We start from the raw sequence: 24,318 nt of genomic DNA on the forward strand, positions 1-24,318 counted from the left end.
CTCCCTCAATAAAGCACATTCACCCGAATCTCTGTTGTTATCCCCGCTTCCAGGGAACCCAACCTAAGGCAATAAATCAGCACGCACACGTACGCACACATTCACATAAAACGGAAATAAAATTTTCACACAAAAAAATATGCCCTTGTTTTTTATACTGCTGTGCTAAGCTGACCTTGTCCATTGATTTCAGACCTACTTCCTAATAGGAATGACCTACAGTTTTGAAAACTACTGATCTACAGGACCTCAGAGGTGGAAGCAATGAATTATGCCCAGATGTCAGGGTAGGGAATGTCAGAGAAAGATAAATCTGAATGGGGTCTTAAGGGATGGGTAGAAGGCCTGCATACCAGGCACGTGTTAGGAGAGTAGCTTATGAAGGCTGAGAGCAGTGCTTCTCCAAGTGCTGTCATGGACACCGTATGGAATCACCTTGGGAGGCTCGGCAAACATGCAGATTTCCTGACCAGCCTCGGACTCAGCATCTCAAGGGGAAGGCCCTAGAACATGCATTCGAAATGAACTCCCAGGGTTCTACGTGCACACAGTACGACTTGAGGCTGACAGGCCTGTGCCCCAGGGAGCCCAGGGAGGGGGCAGTGACGGCTTCCCGCCCTTCTCATTCAGGAGGACTTCAGGATGAGAAGCCAGAGAAGGCTCCCTGGGCAAGCGGCAGGGCCACAGAAGCAGGAGAGAGCCAGGCCACCACGACTGGCATGTGGGGACGCCCAGGGAGGAACAGCGCTACCCAGCCTTCGGGGACCCCGGCAGCAGGAGCCAGTTGTCCCTAAACTGAAGTCCACGTCACGTACGCGCACCTCTTTCGTGTACTTGGCCCACCTGGCACACGTTAGTTGTTTGTGCACATGGCTCATTTCCCAACGACAACCTTAGCGACAGGTTCCATGGCTAAATATTTCTGTTGCCATTCAATCAACCACTTCATTCACATAAGAAGGTCTCTTCTATGAAATGAACCGTTTCAGGTCCTAGGTTTGTAAACAAGACAGCCAACGTCTGTTTTCGTTTGCTTTCGCAACGTGCCCACTCACACACATGCACAAGGGAACTCTCGGTAGAGATCCTGGTGTAACAACTAATCAAACGACGTGGGCCTGAAGCAGTCCCAGCATTGAGTGAATAATGGTTGGCTGGCTGTGAGGTCCTCAGGCCCCCTCCGGCCTTCTGAAGCCACTGGAGCAGGGCCCCAGGGAGGTGGCATCGTCCTGGCCCTCACACCACCAGCATGGATGGACTACAGCCGCCTTGGAATCGAGGGCAAAGCCATGCACCATCCCCAGGGACATCGGCATGTTTCATTTCTCAAGTTAGGAGGAGAGCCATTTCTCAGAACTGTACCTTTTTCTTACTAAAATGACAAGAAATTGTGGATTCACAGTACCTGAGTCTCTAACCCTTCAGAATCCAGCTTTGAGGAATTTTTGTTGTGAAAATAAATAAAGCTATCAAAGTTTTGCACCAAAGGGGCTCTAACTACTTGGGGCTTGCTTCTTTCTTTCCTCCACTCTATTCTTGAGGATAACAGAGCTCACACTGACTGGGTACACGTACCAGGCACAGCTCTGGGTGCATCTGGGTTAGTGGTTGAAGGCACGACAGAAATGGCCATGAAGAAACGGCTTACCTCGCTCTGCTGGTCAGCATGTATGCTCTGTTCCTGACTTCTCTTCAATATTATATTTCCTTTGTCAATTATGAAATAGTTTTCTTGTTGCTGCAAATACACATCACATGTAGGCAAAGCTGTTGCTAATATCTTAAAAAGAAAAGAAATGACAGCTTAAGTAAGCAACAAAGGACCCAATTATACCATAGTTGAAGAATTTCAAATTATACCATAATTTAAAAGGTAATTATGATTCTCATTTAATAGCCTCAGGAAGCAGTCATGGAGGGAGGCAGTTTATAATTTTTTGTTTTTCTGTGAAAACAGAGAATTCTGGGTCCTAAGATTATTGTGCTTTCTTTTTAAGGGCTCCTATACTAGTGAAATTCTAAGCTAGGAAAATATTTATCCTTATCTACTGCTTTCATGGTGTTTAAGAAAAAGTACAAAAATGCTACGTTTTAACATGAAATCTCAAGAAGAAAGCTGTAGAAAATCAACAACAGACATGGCACAAAGATTCAAAGATTAATTAGCTATTGTAACTTTTGACACACTCCAGACCAATTCCTCTTAGTTCTCACAGTTTGTAGGATTTGGCCTTGTAAGTTCCCACGGAGGGTTATACCAGGATAGCCAAATTGCACCAGCCAGACTGAAGTGGAGGAATTGCATTCATGCAACTCCAGTTTCCTTAAAATCCTGGTTTTGTGGGCTCCTCTTTTATATCTTCTCCTTAGTCATTCAGCTGCCAACCCAGTTAGAATCTCCAAGTGCTCCTTTCCAAATTTTCACTGTGCCCTGGACATTGGTATTTGCTTGATGTTTCACTGTTGGTTTCATAAACAAGATTTTTAAAAATATATATTTTCATTGGTTTCAGAGAGAGGAAGAGAGAGAGAGAGAGAGGGAGAGAGAGAATTATCAATGATGAGAGAGAAGCATGAATCAACTGCCTCCTGTATGCCTCCTCCCAGGGCCTGAGCCTGCAACCGGGCGTGTGCTCTGACCAGGAATCGGACCCTGACCTCCTGGTTCATGGGTCGATGCTCAACCACTGAACCACACTGGCCGGCACAAACCAGATTTTTAATTTCACAGGTGGCTCATCATGGGCATGCAGGCCTGAGGTCAGCTGTGGCCACTTTAAGACCCTCTTATTCTAGTGTTTACTGTTCAGAGTCTCGCTGTGCTCTGACTGGCTCCTCCACCTCTCTGTGAGGAGCACCCTCTGGACAAGCCACACTGAGATTATGTTAATTGGTCTTCGTCTATCTTTTCTTTTCTTTACCAATTGTGTTCATCTCATTACACAAAATTATACAGTGCTGAACTAATTCTATACAGAAAACACATTATGGGATTAATTATATACATACTATACTAAATTCTACACTATGTTAAATGCAATCAATATTAACTGCAGTGACCACGGGAAGTTTCTATAAGAAAACAAACCAGTGCTTCCCAAGCTGCACATGAACATGAACCGCCTGGGATCTTGTTAAGCTGCAGACCTCACTCAGTGGGTCTGGGGTGGGGCTTGAGATTCTCCGAGTCTAATGAACTCCCAGGTGATGACAATATCGACGCCCTACAGACCACAGTTTGAGTAGCAAGGATGTGGACATAGACTGCATGTTTGTATCTTCCCCTGAAAATTCATATGCTGAAACCTAACCCTCCATGTGATGTATTTGGAAGTGGGCCTTTGGGATGTGATTAGGTCAGGGAGGTGGAGCCCTCATGAATGGGATTAGTGTTCTTATCAAAACAGCCCCTTCTGCCACGTGAGGAGTCAGCAAAAGACAGGTGTCTGCGAATCAGGAGGAGGGCTCTCAGAAGACACTGACTCTGCTGGTGCCCTGATCTGGGCTTCCAGCCTCCAGAGCTGTGAGAAAGAAATGTCTGTTGCTTATAAGCCACTAGTCTATGTTTTTTTGTTATAGCAGCCCAAGACAAATATTTTTTGGGGTGTCCCCGAAATGTGTACATACTTTAGCAGTTGATAGCTCAATTTTGAAAATGAAATGTATTTTAATAAACACTGCCTTTATAATGATTAAAAGTGTGTGTATACATTTTTGGAGACACCCTATATATAGGCATACCTTGTTTATTGTGCTATTGTGCCTCACTTTGTGCTTTTCAGATGTTGCTTTTTTTTTTTTTTTTGACAGTGGAAGGCAAGACCCTCTACCAGCAAAAATATTATGACTTGCTTTATTGCCATTGTCTGGAACCAAACCTGCAACACTCTGAGGTATGCCTGTATATAACCTTTTGAAGAGAGTTAATTGTCATTCTTAGTCCTCCAATTTGAGTATTACAACCATTACTCATAGATGTGATCTGGAATTCACGCCCTTTCATATCTCCATCTCCATCCTTTGTCTTCGCTCTGTTACCTCTCAACTTAGACCTTCATTCCCGTCTGGACTGGTGCAGACTGCTCTCCCTCCATCCCAGACTTCTCTTGGGTTAGACTTGGGTTATAAGAACACTGAGGATAGTCTTCATCACATCACTCCCTTGCTCAGAAAGCTTCAATGAGTTCTCATTATCCAGAGAATAAATTTAGCCTCTTTAATAAGAGAATCTAAAGTTCCTTTTCAATACTTCTTCCCTATATAAACTTTCTGTTCTACCTGTATTGAATACAACTGCATTGTTTTTCCTCTGAGCCATTACTTGGCTGGACTGTCTTCTTATCTAGTCTACGAATTGAAACCCTTATTGTTTGCAAGTCTCAGGCCAAATTATTTTACCTGTGTGTTAAGCGTTTTCATAAGGTCACGCAGGCTCCAAAATCCTAATGCACTTATTGATTCTCCCTTTCATATGGCATTGCCCCAATCCTGAGCTATCTATGTAAATATAGTTGCTATAGTTAACAACTCCAGGAGGGCAGGGTCTCTAACTAATCCCTTTCAATGCCACCCTTAGCCTAAAGCTCAGCATAATGTATGTGGATGGGCAATACGTTGATGGATTCAGAGCAAATTTTGAAAGCAGATACACTTGGCTTTCAATCCAGGCTCCACTGTCCACCAACTGTGTGACTTTGGGCAAGTTACTTAACCACTTTAATGTTTCCCCTCATCTGGAAATTACAGAGGATGATATGTAGGATATTTGGAAAGTTGAATAAGATAATGTATATAAAGTGTAAAGCACAGAGCATTAAATCAGTAGAAGTTTTATTTATATAACAGCACACAATAAACTTTGTTAAATGAATGCACAAATAATTAAATGGTAGCTAACTTAAATCCTTTATACTACAATTAAAAATAATTTTCTTAGTGGTGAGGAAAATTACTCATGTTATTAACCTTTAAACAACATTTAATTTCCTTTCCTCTGTCATATGTATTACTTTCCAATCCTTTAAGCAATTTTCCTCACCTTTTAAATCCATTCTGTATCCTCAATATTTTTCTGTAAGCCGTGGAGAGAAGAGTAAGGATTCATCTGAATCACTATATTCACAGTTTGGAGCTATATTAGTATATGTGATATTATCCTATTTAATTGCTTGTCAGCACCCACCATATGGTGCATACTGAATAAATGTTAAGTAACAGTCCATCTTATTTCAGATAATCATGTTTGTTTTGTGTCTTCTTAACTAAAAAATGGAAATATTGTATTTATAGTTGTATTAGTGGCCTGGTGCATGGATTTGTGCACATTGAAAGGAAATTAATTAGAAGGTGGCCAGCGGGGTGGGCTGGGTGAGACGGGCCGGACATGCCCTGGAGCCAACCTCCCGTGCAAGCTGGCCGCACCTGAGGCAGCGCCAAGGCTCAAAGGGCATCTGCGGTCACTGCAGCTTGGCAGTAAACCAGATTCAGGACAACAGTGCCCCAGCAACAACATAACCCACAGCCGAAGGTGGAATCACGCAGCCGTGCGAGGAACTGGGCTCCCTCCTCTCTAGTTTTGGGGTGCATCACCTGAGAACTGCTGCTGCCAAGTCACCACAGCTCGGCAGCTCCTGTGTTGAGCATCTGCCCCCTAGAGGTCAGTGAGCATCATACCTATCAGCCGGTCGGATGGTCGCTTAGCCTTTTATATATATAGATAGGACAAATGCTCTTGTTTTTTTCTCTCTACTCTCACACTATTACCACACTCACAACACCAGATGTGTGGGGTTATTCCCATACCCAAGTATCTGACACCAGCTGGCTGTCCTACAATTTAATTCAGTTCTAACACTATCTACCTGGAGTTAGTGTTATCATCATGATTAGCTAGTTTATTAATATTAATGGTAGGAAGAGAGCAAAGGGGAGGCCAGACGTTATAAGCATGATCACCTGGGCAGCTTCACCAGGAAGCTATAGCTTCACGCTCCCCAGTCCCTTCCAGTCCCTTCCTGCAGTCCCTTCCCTGCAGATCACTGGGGGAAGGGATCGAACAAAAGATTTGGGTGCATGTGCAGTGAAGTGGGGGTGACATAGGGAAGGTGCTTGCCTGTCAGAATGGCCTGGGAAAAAGATCATTGACTAGTGGGGTGAAGCCAGTGCAAATGCTCAACATCTTGGAAAGTTAAAATCCCCATCCCTCTTCATGCTCTCACTTACTCCATGACCTGTATTTGCTCCGTATGCTCACTTGTCCTAGAGTCTTAAGCAGCCACATGGCCCATGGCTGTGTGGACCCCACACACAATGGACTGCAGCTGGGAACACAAGGTAAGCCAGCCAGGTGCTGTACTGTACTGTACTGTAATATGGAACAGATACTCTGGACAATGGCCTTAATTCCAGCCCCACTAAAGACAAGATTGGACTTTTTCCATGGCGGGACAGACAGAGATGGGATCTTGGAGGGAACCCCCTTAATCTTACATCATCAATAAAGCTTTCTATGAGATCCCATCTTCCCTTGGGGGGTCTCAGGAAATTCTTTTCCCTGAGGCACCCCAAGAACTCCATTTCCACTGATAACATTAGCATGAGATCAGTCCCATGTGATTGCATCCCTCCTTCAGATGCCAATCAGCAGTAGAGGCTGTTACCTGTACTTCAGACCTACTGCCTACAAATGGGGTTCCTGTGACCCCCTCCTTGGTCAAATTACTAGCATAGCTCACATAACTCAGGGAAATACTTACAATTACTGCTTTATCCTATCTAATAAGGAGGGAACATGCTAATTGACTGCCCCGCCCTCAAAGATGGCAGTGCCCACAGCCAATAAGGAGGGAATATGCTAATTGACTGCCACACCCTCAAAGATGGTGGCACCCACAGCCACAAGATGGAGGTGCCCAGTACCCTCAGCCCTGCTGGGGTGGCAGGCACATGGCAAGGCCAGGCCCACTCCCAGGTGGGCCCGGCTGCTCCATGCACCTGCCTCCAGAGTCCCCTAGTCCCCTCAGTCTTCCAGCCACTCAGGGCCTGCCTGAGGCATAGGCAAGCCTCAGATGGCGACTGCCCAGCCGCCCAGGGCTGCTCGAGGCTCAGGTAACCAGGGTCAGCCGAAGCTTGTGCTGCCGGCAGTGGCAGCAGCAGAGGTGTGATGGGGCGTTGCCTTCCCCTGATCGCCGGGTTGCCTCCCACCCCTGAGGGCTCCCAGACTGTGAGAGGGGGCAGGCCGGGCTGAGGGATGCCCCTCCAAGTGCATGAATTTTCATGCACCGGGCCTCTAGTTATAAAAGAAAGAATATGATAAAATATACAGATAAACAGTCAGATGAAGGGATATATAGGTTGAGGACTGGAAGGGTCCCAGACACAGGAGCGTCTGTCCCCTTGGAGCTGAAGCTTGTGCTGCCGGCAGTGGCAGCAGCAGAGGTGTGATGGGGAGTTGCCTTCCCCTGATGCTCTTATGCTCCTGGCACAAGAATGTGCTCACCAGCATGGAAGCTCTCTGAATCCAGTACTTCTGGGATTTTTATGGAGGCATCATTACACAGGTATTAACTCAATATCCAGCCCTCTCCCCTTCCTGGAGGATGGGGTTGGGGCTGGAAATTTTACGCTTCTAATGAAATGGCTTGGTCTTTCTGGTGACCAGTCCCCATCCCGCAGTTATCCAGGAGTCCATCAAGAGTTGCCTCACTAGAACAAAGGACACTCCTATCTCCTCCTATCACTCAGGAAATTCCAAAGGATTTAGGTGCTCTGCATCAGGAGTCAGGTCAAAGACCAAATATTAGAACAAAAAATGTTCCTAAGTGCTTTTACCACTCAGGAATTCCAAAGGATGTAGGTGCTCTGTGTCAGGAGCCAGGGCCAAGACAACTATATATATAATTTGGTATAGCCTAAAAATAAATACCAACATTCCTTTCCAAAAGTCTTTTTTTCATCACCATTATAAAGATGTAATGTTAAAAACCATCAGGAAGAATGCAGACATTGAATTATTTCATTTCCATTTCACCCCCCTCAGGTGTAAGTCTATGTAGGGACAGTAAAAGCCTCCTGTAGCTGCCCCAATTCCAGCCACTAAAAGAGAAAATTCCAAGACTCTTAGTAGCATTTCTTATCCCTTATGAATTTTTATGTCTTTGAATTTCTATCAGTGTGCAGATAAGGAAGAGACATCAGGAAATGACTTCGTCCCTGGAAGCTGGAATGAGTTCCCAGTTTCCTGCCCAAATCCTATCTTCAGAATGAACTTTCTCATGATTTCTCTCCTTGAAGACCTTACCTTTCACCTCACATTACATTTCCCTTTGTCATATTCCCGTATATGGCTGGAGTCACATGCTGGAGAATGGCATGGGAGTCTAATTTGTGTTTTCTCTATTCGTTTTACATGTGTGAGCCTGTGCTTCTAACAAGTCTTGAAGCAAAGTGTTTTTAGGGAAAATATCTGTGGATGAAAAAGGGGCCACATACTAAACCTGACAAGTTCAGGGGAGGCCTGCATGGCGGCCTTACAAACTCAAATAACACATAGGATGTTCTGAACTTAAAACTTTCTAACTAAAAGCAGGTCATGGCAGGTAGTAATGTCCTAGGCTGGCATCTTCTCTGACAAAGGTCAATCTGTACCTCACTGAGCCTGTCTGTAGTCTTTTTTAAAAATATATATTTTACTGATTTCAGAGAGGAAGGGAGAGGGAGAGAGAGCTAGAAACATCAATGATGAAAGAGAATCATTGATCAGCTGCCTCCTGCACACCCCCTACTGGGGATTGAGCCTGCAACCCAGTACGTGCCCTTAACTGGAATCGAACCTGGGACCCTTCAGTCTTGTAGGCCGATGCTCTATCCACTGAGCCAAACCAGCTAGGGCCTGTCTGTAGTCTTTTTGCATCTACGACAACATACCTTTGGAATGTCTGAGAAATCCTCTTTTTCCAACACCCTCAGGGTACAATCTTTAATCAGAGTGCATGACTATGGGAACCCCTTACAGTTAATGTTACAGTGTTAATTGTTAACTGTTAACTATGCTATATCCACCTATAGAAAAGAAGAGTGTGTATTTGTTTGACTTTTTACCCAATCCCAGTGATTTCTCCTACTTTGCTTTCTCCCACATCCCTAATCTATCACCAATGAATTTCATGTCACCCCCTTATGTCTTCTCCTTTGATTGTAATGTATAAAATAAATGGTAAAACTGCCATTTTCTGGAGCATTTCATTGAGATTTTGCTTCCCGGCAACTGTCATCAGTTTGGCTCAAATAAACTGATAAAAATTCTTACAGGTTTGGATGTGTCTTATGTTGACATATCCCACAGGAATGTGACTTGTAGGAGATGAAGTGACACTTTCGATCACACACTCCTGTGGCCATCACTGACTTCAATGACAACGGCTAATCCCAGGGCAGCTTCAGGAGGCGAGAGCACGTTTACACTGCTTTCATGTACCTCATTCATTCATTCATTGGCAGAGATCTATCCAGTTCCTCCCATGTGACAGGCACTTGTGCAACAATAGTGAATGGGATCCACATAATGTCGTGGGGGAGATAGACAAGTAGATGCTCAATAAACACATTCTATCTGATGGAAGAGCAAAAGTCAAGTCTGTTTTATCACAACTTAATCCACTTTGCCCTTAGGTCCCAGGCTCTAGGCTAGAACTGGGATAGACAGATCAATGAAATGCAGACTCTGCCTTCAAGAGTCTATCTAATCTGCAGTTCCATGAGAGATTAAACTCTACTCTGATCTGCGTTTGTGAGCAAAACCACGCTTTGCCAGGAACCTTACCCATGTTCTTAAGGGTGTGCTGTATGTATTTACTGACATTCCATCAAATAAAGTTTGTATTGAAAGGAAAGGAAATACGCACCAAAGGGGCCAGTCCTTGGAGGGGCATGGCTTCCTCGGCCTCATACAGGTAGTAATTCAAAGAAGCAAAGAAGTAGCCGGGGGCCGGTTCAGTGCAGCTGCGGCCAGTGACATGAGGGCGGCATTCACACTGCCCATCCTTGGGAGAACACCTGGGGGAAAACAAATCCATCTGAAAAAATGTAAAGAGGACACATATAAAATGAAGGCACGGGAGTGCCGAGCTAACTGTACCCCACTTTTGGATCTATTCTTTGATCAATCCACTTTCCTAGGGAGGGGAAGGAGAGGCCATGGGCTCTACAAGTCTGGTCTTGAACAGCCAATCCAGATCCATGAAATCAAGTAGCCATTTCTTTCCTCAGTGGCTCTGATTCTGCTCTAAAACCAGGAAAAGGAGACCTTAGGATCTCTCTTTAAAGGGTGGCAAAAAGTTAGTGTTTAAGGCAGGTCAGATCATGTGTTTGCAGGCATCTATCCCATCTTCTCACGGGAGACCCAGGCAGTAGAACTGTCATCTCAGCCTTGAAAATATTTCAAGTAAAATAAGACAACTGGGCTCTGGTTCATGTCTTGAGATCATCGCTTTTCAATGCCCTTTGCTTGTCATGAAATAAACTCCTTCACCTTTGACGATGAGCATATCAGAAAAAATGGGCTTTGATGTGGATATGTGAGGAATATTGTCACAAAGTGTTGTCATTCATTTTCCTGACTTACACATTAGAATAAGCACCTCCAATATCACAGTCACAGGGAGAACATCCATGGAGATGACTTCCCAGTCCCCAGTATCCAACCTACAAAGAGAAAGTGCTCAGTTGATTCATGTGTGAAGATATTTACTGCTTTGGCATATAATACTGAATGCATTACAGTTCAATTGATGCCTGTCATATGGCCACTCAGCCTGAACAATCACACAGGAGCCCTTTTCCCCTGTGCACCTGGTAATGACCTTCAAGGACACAGAGCTCCCATTCCAAGGACTTGAAATGCAGGGGACAGGCGAGATGTCTGTGTATTGGTTCAAGTGGAAATGCAATGGAAACCACACAGTTCCTCCGACAGAACCAATTTAGCCTCAAGCTGGGTTAAAGCCAGTCAAGAGAAGTTCTTCAACTAGCCTGTTTGCAACTGCTTGTATAAAACCAACAGATGCCCTTACTGCATAAAAGAATCAATCAAACTGATTTTGAACTCTTATATGAATATCATAGTTTAGTAGAATCACTTGTTTATAAATAAAGTAGTTTTGGCATAATCTCTCTCCCTGAGAGAGTCAGCTCTGTTATTTAAGACTTTTCATCATTGCAACATCTTGACCTTTATTCAGTATAAACAACTGGTGAAAAACCAACAACTATTTCTTAAATCTGGTAGGATTTACTATAGAATGCTCAGAAAAATATTTTCCCCTCAAATCTCAATTTAACATGCTCAGATAAAATCAGGCTCTTACTAGGCATGGAACTATTGTTTGAAATAAGTTTGTTAAATACCCATAGTTTTTTTTTTTTAATCTTGGTAAAATGTTATGGCCAATTTTACTCAAAAATATTTATTTTAAACATTCAAAGTTGTTATCATTTGTTACAAAATGCAGCAAAGGACTTTTGATATGTTTCTCCAAACCAAATTTCCGTTTAGGCACAAAGAATGTGAAAGGGACTGCTTCACTCAGGATGTGGTTGTGAAACTCCCTCCGGGCAGGGTATGCTGTCCTGTGGCCGCCCCCGCGCAGGTCCAGGGCACCATGGGACAGATGTGGATGGGGGGCACCTGGCAGGTGCATGGGCTCAGTCACAGTGGACAAGTGCCCACTGCTCAGTTATTTCCCTTCTGCAAATACAGTCGGGTTAACTGCAAACTGGCCGTTAACCTGCCGATCAAAAAGTCAGCCTGAGTCTAAGGTTTATTGGAAGGATCCGATGTGATGTCTTCATGGATCCTGGTAAACAGCTCTGCATGCTTCTTCGTGCTGTCTGCACGCGGTCACCGCGCGTCGCGTGGCTCCGTGGCTCACGCTGCTAAGTAAAGCTTGGAGATGACTTGCCCTGGCTCATGTAGAGTGCCTTCTTCATCCCGACTTCCATGCTTTCTTTCCCACCTCCTCTGCTCCATCCTCATATGTTTTCAGTAAAATTACTTAAAATGTTAGCACAAAACTATGTCCTAATAGGCATATGTTTCATATTTATCAGCTACATTTCTTCAGACACGTCAAGGTCACTGTTCCTTTACTAGGTTAAGTTTTTGTTTTTTCTTTCTAAAATGTCAGGATGGGCTGCCAAGATCAGAGAACAAAGAAACGAGTGGGGTTTGACTCCCTAGTTGCATAACACATTGCTTATGGAGTAAAAATGTCTTATTTGACTAATTTTAGACATACATGCGCATATGTTTAGCGGAGTCTGTGAAAAAACCAAGAGTTTATTTCCCACAGGAATCTACAATCAATCCAAGTTGTTGTTTTTTTTTTCTGGTCTGTTTTTTTTTAATGAGCTCGTCCAAGGTATTTTTAGGCAAGGAGTGGCAGGGGTGGTAAAGCGACTGGGGACAGAAGACAGAAGAGGAGGCCCAGTGGTCTGGTGAGCCTGAAAGGGGGGGTGGGGGCAGAAATGCCCGTATACTTGGCACTTTTAGGTGAACAAAGGATAAAGCTATCAACATGCGCTATATTCCTTATGCTGTACTAATCATGATCATTTTGTAAAGGATATACATGTCTAAGCACTATTTTGTATACCTGAAACTAATGGCAACTATAATTAAAAGTAAAAATTTAAAAGCCAGGAACATCTGTGAAGCTCAAGAAAGCAAAACACAATAAAATGAAACAAACAAAGACGAAAACAACAAAATATTGACATGGTGCCTGGGTCTGTTCGGTTCTATCTGGTAAATGTTGGCGTGCTGGTGAATGTTTAACAACCAGCTCTCTGCGGGAGGGTGGGGCCGGTTCCTAGTGTTTGCTGATTTCTGTAGTGTAAATATTTTTTTTAGCACAGGACTATTGAAATACAATAGGACAAGGAAAGCAATGAACAAGACCAAGTCTCTCCTAGGCAATGGCATAGAAATCTGCATCCCAACCTATAAGGAAAACCGTAGGCAAATACGTACAGCGCACTCCTCACAGCGTGGGCCGGTGGCAAAGGGCCGGCACGGGCACTGGCCTGTGTCCACATCACAGGCCGAGAGCGGCAGACTCCCCAAAGGACTGCAGTTGCAGGCTGAAAGCACAGCGACACGATCATTCACTTCTATTTCCCCACGTTTGTAAATGTCCTTAGGAGCCCAACTGAGCAAAACACGTGGCCACAGAGCACAGAGCAGCCAGGCCTGCCAAGCTCACTGTCTGCCTGGCTGCATGATTACTGTTTGGCACACAACCCTACACAGGAAATCCAGTGCCAGACACTCCCAGAGCCCTCGTGTAGACCTACTGGATGGCAGTTAGGAGACAAGAAAGTGGAGGAAGTCATGCAAACTGAGTGCCTGGCACTGTTATCCTGAGTGATGCTGGCTGGATTCGGCACAAGGGTGTCTGAATGTCACAGTAATTACCCATGCTCCCTCTCTGGCAGATACACCTATTGTTTCCTATCTCTCTCCTCTCTCTCTTACTGCCTTGTTACATTTCCTTTTCATTCTCCTCCTCCCCTTTCTCTTCCACACATAGACATTTCTGAGTCCTGCTTATGTTATGAAGACTAAGAAATTATACTACCAAAACAAGATGTATATATTTCCCATGCAGGAAAAACCAGTGTTCATGGGAAAAGCCAAAGGTTCATCAACTGATAAATGGATAAATGAAGTGTGATATATTAATACAATGGAATATTATCCAGCAATAGAAAGAAGTGAAGTACTGATTCATGCTATAACATGGATGCACTTTGTAAACCCTGCTAAGTGAAAGAAGCCAGTCATAAAAGACCACAAATTATAGGATTCCAGTTTATGAAATGTTCACAATAGACAAATAAGTAGAAACAGAAAGTTGATTAGTGTTACCGAGGGCTGGGGGAATGGGATAATAGGGAGGTAGTAGATAAAGAGTATGGGTTGTTTGTATTTTTTTTTTTTTTTTTGGAGCAGAATACATTTAACATAAAATTTACCGTCTTGCCCTAGTCAGTTTGACTCAATGGATAGAGCGTTAGCCTATGGACTGAAAGGTCCTGGGTTCAATTCCAGTCAAGGGCACGTGCCCAGGTTGCAGGTTGCAGGCTTGATCCCCAGTAGGGCGTGTGCAGAAGGCAGCCAATCAATTATTCTCTCTCATCATTGATGTTTCAATCTCTCTCTCCCTCACCCTTCCTCTCTGAAATCAATAAAAATATATTTTTTAAAAATTACCATCTTCGCCATTTAAGTAGATAAAGAATGTGGGTTTTCTTTTCTTTTTTTGTGTGTGTGCTAGAATACATTTAACATACAATTGACCATTTTACAGCTCAGTAGGGTTCGTACACTCACATTGCTGCGCAACCAATCTCCAGAATGCTTCATCTTGCAAAACTGAAGCTCTCTACCCATTAGACACCATCTCTCCCCATTTCTCCCCTGCCCTCAGCACTTGGCAATCATCATTCTATATTCTGTTTGTATAGATTTGACTAGTCTATGTACTTCATAGAAGTGGAATTATACAATATTTGTCCTTTTTTATCTGGCTTATTTCATTTAGCATAATGTTTTCAAGGTTCCTTCATGTTGTAGCATGCGCCAATTTCCTTCCTTTCTAAGGCTGAATAATCTTCCATTGTAGTACATACCACATTTTGTTTACCTACTCGTTCATGGATGCACATTGAGTTGCTTCCACCTTTTGGTCATTGTGAACAATGCTGCTATGAATACGAGTGTAAATATCTCTTTCAGACTGTGCTTTCAATCTTTTGGGTATAGAGCCAGAAGAAGGGTATAGGGTTTCATTCTGGGATAATAAAAACATTCTAAAATTGATTGTAGTGATGGTTACACAACTCTAATACACTAAAAGTCATTGTACTGTACACTTTAAAAGGTGAATTGCATGGTATGTGAATTATACCCCACTAACGCTGTTACAAAAGACAAAACAAACAAAACAAAAACCACTATTTGGCCTATCCTCTGAGGGCATAAAGTTAGTCAGTCAGCCAGGGGAAATGTCTGGAGTTTTGCAAAGTGTGATGGGAAATTGGTTTGACTATGTAATTCATTCTCCTGAAATTTAATTTTGCTATTAAACTCAAGAAGACAATTTTATCACAGTGAGATTCAGCAAGCTGCTCTCAAAATATACCAATAATATATAGTTCTTTATGTGGGAAAAATGTAGAGTGTGATGCCGTGCCAAAGGGACATTATTTACCCAGATTCCCTGAAGATTCTACAGCCGTTTGAGACCCCAGGCAGCTGTAAATGTGTGTGATCCTAAAGCCAAGGGTCTCTTCATTTGGCCCCAGAAAACTCTGAGGTTCTTTCTATTTCCCTGTAGCTACTCCCCTGGCTTTTTAATTTTTTCTTTTCTTTGTCAGAGAACATAAAAATACTAGGAGGGACATGAGAAGAAAAGGGAAAAGTAATTTTAAAAAATCAAAAGAAACCATCATATGAAAATTGCTCAAGAAGTCATCAGTCTTTACAGAAACCCGTAATGTGATTTAACAAATCTGTATAGGAGAGTCCTAGTGGAGGCTGTTTTTCTAAAGGTTTCACAACTTGGCATTAAATTCCTGGCATTTTCCACTGTTTGTTCCAGCAGAAAGAAATGTGAGCACCCCCTGCTGGTCCCTTATGACAAACTCAGCAAACCACTGAGAACTGAATAAAATTCAAGGGAGTTTTTGTGTCACTTTTAAAATCCGAGAGGCAATGGATGAACAACAGTGTGGTGATTTCTGGGGGAAAGGGGTTGGGAGAAGGTGGAGGAGGGTATGAGGGGATAAATGATGATGAATCAAGACCTGATTTGGGGTAGTGAACACACAATACAGTGTATAGATGATGTGTTGTAGAGTTGTGCACCTCAAACCTGTATAATTTTGTTAATCAGTGTCACCCCAATAAACTTAATAAAAATGGAAAAAAGCATAAAAGAACTCTGGTAGCCAAAAACAAGCAAACAAAAAAAACAAAACAAAACCCTGAGAGGCTGGCAGGACTCTTCGGTATTTACAATGATTGAATTTTAATTTCTTTCTTTTTTTAAAATTTAAATGTCTTGAGGTGACATTGGTTGATATAATCATACAGGTTTCAAGTGTGGCTTTCTGTTACAAAATCTGAATATTGCACTGTGTGCCCACCACCCAAAGTCAAATCTCCCATCGCCATTTATTAGGACCCCCTTCATCCCTACCCTCTTCCCTCTGGCAACCACCACACCAATGACTGGATTTTAGAGCTGACGGGCAGCCCCAAGCTTTAAAACATCCAGGCTGGTTGCCCAGCCGCTGTTGACTTACGCTGACAGCCCAGAGGGTCAGTGGAGCTCAGTCCGTAGTGGTGGGGCTTGCACTGGTCGCACTTGGCTCCTTCCACATTCTCCTTACACAGGCACTGGCCAGCCACAGATCCCGAGGCAGGATCAGAGTGGCTCTCACAAATGCCACCCGATATGGTCCCGTCTGGGTCACATTCACAAGCTGGGGACACAGACATGCGTTATCTTAGTTAACTGCAAATTGTGGGAAACCTGAAATGTAAGCATAGCATTTTACTCATGATATAACTATTTTACTTTTTTAAAGTCATTAAATACGTTTAAATAATTAGACAAGTGGATAAGCGCTGCTCAGAAATATCTCTTAGTTCTCTGGTCTTGGAAAATGTTGAAAAATTCCATACATTAAAAAAAAAAAAAAGACTTTTAATTCTAAAGTAAGAGGACCAGAGGAAGATGGCTATTGTGAGACCTGGACATTAAAAATAGATTGATTACTTTGGGGGTCTTGAAAATGTTTTGGAACAGAGATGGTGGTTGCATAACACTGTGCCACTGAATTGCTCCTGGAAGGAGCACCTACAAGAAACAAAGGGGCGCCCTAACCGGTTTGGCTCAGTGGATAGAGCGTCGGCCTGCGGACTGAAGGGTCCCAGGTTCGATTCCGGTCAAGGGCATGTACCTTGGTTGCGGGCACATCCCCAGTGGGAGGTGTGCAGGAGGCAGCTGATCGATGTTTCTCTCTCATTGATGTTTCTAATTCTCTATCCCTCTCCCTTCCTCTCTGTAAAACAAATCAATAAAATATATTAAAAAAAAAAAGAAACCAAGGGGCAAGAGCAAGAAATGTTCATATCCTGTTTTCTTTTTGGATGCTTGTTAGTGGGGCAAAACCTGGAAGAGATTTTGGAAAATGAGATAAATAGTCACCTGTAGCGAAGGAGCAACTAATGTACAACTTCCCCTTCCCTGCTTTTTCCCCCAGACAGTTGAACAACTGAAGGAAGGAATGTCACATGATAAAGGATGCTGATAGTATGAATGATTCCAGAGGTTAGAAGTTACAAAAGGGAGAACCTGAGTAGAAGGAAGAAGTCTCTAATGGTTAGGGCTGCCCAATAGAGCAGAGACCCCTTCATCAGCAGAGGGGTTCAGGCAGAGGTGTTTGGTTAGAGGACAAGTTGGAGACATCAGATGACCACCATGGTCTCTTTATATCTTTGTGGTGCTGTGTTTTCAAGGAATTACACTTCTAAGGAATGCAAAAAAATTTTTTTTAAATAAATATCCTGATTCTAAGGACCAATTATATTCACATTTATACATGTTTGCTTTAGATTAATAAAAATAACACTCTCAGGTCTAAGGCTATGTTTACATAACCACCATTTAGGTTGTAGTGATAAAAATCTAGTCAAACCCATTGTTTGGCATCATTGAAGTAATCACTTGGTTGTCTGACAGAATCTTTGGATTTCAATTGTTTGCTATTGGATTGTGACTGGTGAGAAAATCTTACTATGGAAAAACAGCATTGGGTTCTGTTTAGTTTGGAAAAACCACAATTCTTTTCTAATTGAAGCCAGTTGCTTTTAGAAAGGAAGGAACAAACTAGATTCATTTTAGAAGGAAAAGGCTCAGCTTTATTTGGGAGACACTCCAAAGGGTCAGTGCTGAGTTCCAGGGTATAATTTAATGATGTGCAGAAGCATCCTTTGGTGGATGGGGGTGAGTGGGTAGTAACTTTACTTTGCAATAACCCTATGTCAGGGCCCTTAACCCTTTGCACTCGCTTGCTTTTTTCTCGATTCCTTTATTCTAATGCTAACTGTGTCGAGTCACACTCGACATCCGAGTGCAAAAGGTTAAGATAGAATTTCAATAAAACCTCTTGGTGTCACACAACTCAATTCTAACAAACTTTTATTATCAGTGGCTGAGTCTACCAAATCTTTGTGTGTGTTTTTTTTCTGTATCACATTTGACTGTGTTTTAATCATGGAAGACTTAAACTTAGTCAACTCTTATGCCTGGAATCAGATTATGTAAATATTTAGAGTCAAACAAAAACAACTTAGAGAAAATTTATATGAGATTGCTGCTAGTCAGTCTTAAAACACGTCATTTGTATAGACACACACACACACACACACACACACACACACACACACACACACACAAACATGTGTTTAGGTAAACTGGGAGAAACGAGGGCGTCTCATGATGGTAGTTTTTATAAGCTCCTCATCTGCCTTTCCTGGAGAAACAACTTGTTTACAAAGCACGGCTTTTTCATTTCATATCAGGGGACTCGTTTTCTTCCCTCGGTTTCCTTTAAAAGCACCATCTAGTTGATACTGGTTCTGAAGGAACAAGACTTTGTTCAATGTGTTCAAAACACTTGGTTTAGTTATTTCCAATCTCTTTCCATGCTCTTAGATTATCTGTTTCAAACCATTATATTTTACTGATTGTACCTAGGAGAGCAATTTCATTTTCTTTTAAGTTGTGTGTGTGTGTGTGTGTGTGTGTGTGTGTGTGTGTGTGTGTAATTACGGATTCTGGTAAAAAAAATGTAGGATACTTAGGACATTGATTAAAAAATTGTTTTTTCCATGCTGAAACCGGTTTGGCTCAGTGGATAGAGCGTCAGCCTGCGGACTAAAAGGTCCTGGGTTCGATTCCGGTCAAGGGCATGTACCTTGGTTGCAGGCACATCCCCAGTAGGGAGGTGTGCAAGAGGCAGCTGATCGATGTTTCTAACTCTCTATCCCTCTCCCTTCGTCTCTGTAAAAAATCAATAAAATATATTTTTAAAAAATTGTTTTTTCCTGAGAATCCAGTTCTTTGTATAAATTTTAAACAGGCCATGTAAGGTAAAATTTCATGCAGTTAGGTACCTACTAAGCAATCTGAGAAAAAAAATCATGTATGCTTTTTATACATTGTGATGGTTTAAAGTTTGAAATCTAGAGTATTGTATGTATTCAGGTAGCTACTGAATTACTTTTGTATAAGACTTCATTTTATGTATTCTGATTAATAAAGTTTGAAATTGTAGTTTCATAGCAAGTTCCTCATCCAATATAACATCCTATTGATGATATAGCCTAAGAAGCAGGAATTCTGGGTACTGGGCACCTGAATGTTTTTGCTGAGTGTGCCAACAATGCAAGGCCCGACTGCTCTTTATCCAGGCCATATCTCAAGATTGTGTTTGCAGCCAGCTACCTTGAGGAACGAGGAAACCTTTTCCCCCCAAGACAAAGAACAAGCTTGCTTCCACTGCTATAAAAGCAACGAGTCCTCTTCCAGTGTTCCTTGGCTATGAGATAAACCCATTAGGTGTACAGGAACCATCTGGTATCCTTCGAGTGGCCCCATGGGAGTTGGGGCTTGGGGACTTGGGAACTCAGACCAATACAAGCATCTTGTTGCTTGCTGTGCTGTGAGTAATAAAGTCCTTTGTCTTTGACCCAGGAGTTTCATGTTCTCCACCAGCATCCACAAAATAATAGTGGACTAACTTGTTCGTTTACAGTAGAGTTAAGATGCCAGACCCAGGAACTGGCACTGTGTTTGAAATCAGGTTGGAGTATTTATCTATGCAATAATTGAGAGCAGTGCTGGGATTAGAGAGAGAAAAGCCAGGTGCCCAGGGCACAACATTTAAGGAGGCACTCACTGTCAGGTTAGTGCAAGTGGCAAGTGGCCACCCTATGCTTACATGACTCTGAGAATGGTGCTTCCTTAAATTTGGGGGCCTAGGTGAGTTGTTTGCCTCACTCTAGTCTCATTCCTGCAAGGAAATGTAAATTAAAATACTGGTGAGATACTATTTGAGTAGCAAAAATTAAAGTGTGACCAAACCAAGTTTGGCCAGAATATAGAGCAACATGAACTCTCATACACTGCTGGTGGGGCTGTTAATTGGTATACCCACTTAGGGGACAATCAGTATTATCTAATTAATTTGAAAAAGTTCATATTATGTCCAAGTAATTCCACTCCTGGGTATGACTCTTAGGGACAGTCTTTGTGCATGTGCATAAGGCCACACATGTGGTCATTGTAGCATCAGAAGAAAAATAGACAAATAGATTTTGTTGCATTTATAGGAAGGAAGGAATTAAAACTGGAAAGCTAGGGCCACCTGATAAGGACAAATCTTAAACATATAGTGTTTAATGAAATACTCAAGGATACACACAACATAATTCACTTATCTAAAGTTTGGAAAATATGCCTATATATATTGTTTGTGGGTAAAACATATGTGAAAATAGTATGCTGATAGCTCCCAAACATAGTGGGACAGATGTGCACCTAGGACATCAATAGTACCTGTCCTGTTTTGTTGAAGTCGTGAAGATGACAGGGTAAGGTATTCTGTTTTGACAAAGCTGGTGGTGGTTATAAGGGTGTTTACTATATTATTCTGTTATTTTGTATATGCTTAAAATATTTTATTTTTTAAAAGTTGAGATTAGAAATAAAAGGAAAAATTTTTAAGGTTAAAAAAAGAAGCAAGGTAATAATAGTTAGCTCATGCATCTTAACAACTAGTTGACTGGCCTACAGCAGTCAAATGTAGCTAATGTCAGTAGCCAGCTCCTTGCTGGAGCTGACCTCTGGGGAAAGTCCAGGTGTCCAGGCATCCTCTGAAACCATCTGCCCCCTCCTGGTTGAATCCAGAATAGTTTCCTGATCTTCCAGTATGAGCCACTGCTGCAAGTGGACCCAAGTTATCTGGCCCAATTTGTGAAGAAAAAGAAACGCTCTTAGAGTTAAAGTGGTTTTGCAAACTCTCACTGCCCCGAAGAGGGCCGTTTGGAGGTGCTGCTAAGCTGAATGAGACCTGCTCCATCAGCATTTGCTCAAGCCAGTGGGAAGAGTGCGGTCAGAGGCTGGGGACTCACGAAGGCACGCGTACGGGTCCGAGATGGCCTTGAGGGGGTCCCTGTAGAAAAGGGGTCTGCAGCGATGGCAGTGCTGGCCCTCGGTGTTGTGCTGGCAGTCTTCGCACACGCCCCCGCTGACCCCGCCGCTGGCCAGGTACACGCTCATGTCGAAGTGACAGCGGTCAGAGTGGCCGTTACAGCTACAAGCTGGGAAAGGAGAGGACTTACTGAGGGACTCACCCAGGTCTGGGAACAGCCTCCCTGGCATCCCACACACGAATCCCCGCATCCTCCCTCCTCTTTCTTCAGCCACCCCACCTTCCTTTTATGGACACACGTATACAAACAGTTCAATTAGGGCTTTCAAAGGTCTCTCCAGGACTCTCACTCTGCTCAGATACTCTCTCTGAAATGTGTTCCCAAAACGTTCAATATTTAGGTGTGTGTTTTTTTTAATCAAGTAAACGGAAGTAAATCCTTCAGGTGATCCAGAAGCCCTAAAGTGCAATATTTTCATTGTCGCTTGGTAAACAATACTTTCACTGACATGCTTTGTAAATTGGAATTTTTTTACACCGCATGTTCTGTAGGCACTGGGCTTCTCAGGTCAGATGTCAAAACTGAGCCTCACCGCCTCTCCTTCTCTGCGGGCCGAGGGCTGGGAGGGTGGTCGCAGGGCCTTTCACCCACCTGGGGCGGCGCCAGGGCAACAGGGAAAGGCAGTCTGCTTGGGGGAGTTTGTCTGTCTTCGTGGCAATGTCTATGCTGCTGGTGTTTGTTTCCCCCCCTAAATGGCATAAACATGTGCTGGGCCTTGTAGACGTGACGCATGGATGGAGCTTTTCCACGAGCTCTTTCAGTGACCTCTTCCCCCCTCAATCGTATTTCCCCCAAATCTGGGAACAGGAAGCAATAACAAGTTCGTTTGGAAGTTCATTAGAATTTAGAGGCAGCAAGTACATTACAAAAAAAACCTGCATCTTATTAGCCTAAACATTTTATAAAATGTACAATAACCTGTCAAACTCAACCTAGACCTCATTTCTCCTATGATCTGACATCTGCGTTTAAGGTCACATTCATGGACTGTATGGTGATTCAGGACAATAGGAGGGATCTCGGTACCGAATCTAACCTCACCCAATTCCTGGATTGGGACCATCCCCACTGATATTATTACATGGCTCGGTCCCTCCCCTGGAAAGGGCTCACCCAACAATCATATTGTTTCATTTTTCAAATTCATGGTAATTTTTGGTGCGAAGGTTTGATTCGGTGGTGATTTTTCCATGTGCGATAACGGGAGACATCAGCATATCATGTAGCTGGGAGCCCCGGTTCACCACCTTCGTTGCTGCAGTCCAAACAAACAAAAAAATGTCCTCAGTCTGTGCCGAGGACTCTTCCCCACTCACCTCTGCAAATGCTGTCCTGGGGGCCCGCGGCTGGCCTCCAAGGCGCATCCTGGAAGAAGTCCCGGCACCGCTCGCAGTTCGTGCCAGCTGTATTGTGCTGGCAGACACAGCGGCCATGCACCTGCGTTGTGTGATAAGCAGGCAGCGGTAAAGGAGGGCTCATCTTTGAGGATGCTGCAGTTCTTTATCATCTTTTTAAAATACACTTTTATTGATTTCAGAGAGGAAGGGAGAAGGAGCAAGAGATAGAAACATCAATGAGGAGAGAGAATCATTAATCAGCTGCCTCCTGCCTGCCCCACACTGCGGATCGAGCCTATAACATGGCCATGTGCCCTGACTCAAACCATGACCTCCAGGTTCATAGGTCGATGCTTAACCACTGAGCCACACTGGTCAGGCAATGCTGCAGTTCTTTAAATGGAAAATGAAATACCAGGCCACGGGCCTCTTTGAATTTTAGTTTCCCGTATGATAGTTACAACAGCAACCTATACTATCGTTTTTTATTTAGATGCAATAGCTTTTACAATTAAAAAATTTAAGATGTTTGGTAAACATTTACAATAAATTTTTTGGTATTTCTGAATGCTAGTGTCAGGGCAGCACATTGCAGACCTCAGCAAGATGAGGGGTAGGATGATGTGTGTGTGTGTGTGTGTGTGTGTGTGTGTGCGTGTGTGTACATGTGCGTGTGTGTCCAGGGTGGTTTAGAAGCATAAGGGAAAAGAGGAAATTAGAAAACAGAAAGAAACTGGAGAAAGGTGTGTGATTCTCCGTAAAATGTCCTGAATGACCAAGTTCAAAGGGAGAAGTTCTATTTCCACTGAAACACGGAGAGAGCTCAGTAAGAAGGTACAAAAGCCTCAACATCAACCAAGCCTTGTCTGATGCCGGGTCTGGTTATGACTCGTTTAAATTATTTAGTAGATTCACCCCCAGGACTCTGCATGAAAATACAATTCTTCTGCTACATCACTCCCTCAGACTAGTGCCAAGAAGGGAAGAGATTGGCACTAGGAAGACACAGTCATCACAGTGTGAGACTGCTACTTGGGGTGACCATCCTTACAACAGCAGATATTATTCCAACACCACGGCACTGACTACAGTAGCCACCAATAAGTTTGTGTAAGGCAGTGGTCAGCAAACTGCGGCTCGCGAGCCACATGTGGCTTGTTTGCCGCTCTGTTGACTAATGAGTTTGCCGACCACTGCCTTAGGGAAAAACACTTTACAAACATTTTAATAATGTACTAATGTCTTTAACCTGAAGTCAAAACTTCTGGGTAAGGGTAATGCTTTACGTAGTGGTCGGCAAACTCATTAGTCAACAGAGCTGCAAACTGCGGCTCGCAAGCCGCATGTGGCTCGCGAGCCGCAGTTTGCCGACTACTGGAGTAAGGGAATGCATGTGAACTTATGGGTCCTCCTCACAAATCTCCATTCCCTAAAAAAACAAATAGCAAAGAGAGAGCAAGATGGGCTATCTTAAAATCGCAAGTTATACACTCTGGTCATGAGTTCAAGAATGCCCATATGTGGCAGAATCCACAGGGCTTTGTCAGGCCAGGCTGAATCAGACCTGCCCCGACACAGGCCGGCACTGTGTGGATCCCCAGGTGGAAAGTCTGATCTACCTGGAGCACCAGGACAGTA

At 43.3% G+C, this 24,318-nt stretch overlaps 1 protein-coding gene across 1 annotated transcript in view; it reads right to left on the reverse strand.

The window, feature by feature from the left end:
• Window positions 1-24,318, reverse strand: part of LAMB4 (laminin subunit beta 4) — an 89,073-nt gene that overhangs the window by 49,885 nt on the left and 14,870 nt on the right. Inside the window, exons 8-13 of the mRNA XM_054726280.1 lie at window positions 22,660-22,780; window positions 21,263-21,451; window positions 16,366-16,545; window positions 13,028-13,137; window positions 10,622-10,701; window positions 9,903-10,053 (exon numbers count right to left, since the gene is read on the reverse strand). Of these exons, the coding sequence (XP_054582255.1) occupies window positions 9,903-10,053; window positions 10,622-10,701; window positions 13,028-13,137; window positions 16,366-16,545; window positions 21,263-21,451; window positions 22,660-22,780 (831 nt within the window). The remainder of the gene's footprint in view (window positions 1-9,902; window positions 10,054-10,621; window positions 10,702-13,027; window positions 13,138-16,365; window positions 16,546-21,262; window positions 21,452-22,659; window positions 22,781-24,318) is intronic.

Source organism: Eptesicus fuscus, chromosome 14, assembly GCF_027574615.1.
Source record: "Eptesicus fuscus isolate TK198812 chromosome 14, DD_ASM_mEF_20220401, whole genome shotgun sequence".
In the NCBI taxonomy this organism is placed as follows: domain Eukaryota; kingdom Metazoa; phylum Chordata; class Mammalia; order Chiroptera; family Vespertilionidae; genus Eptesicus; species Eptesicus fuscus.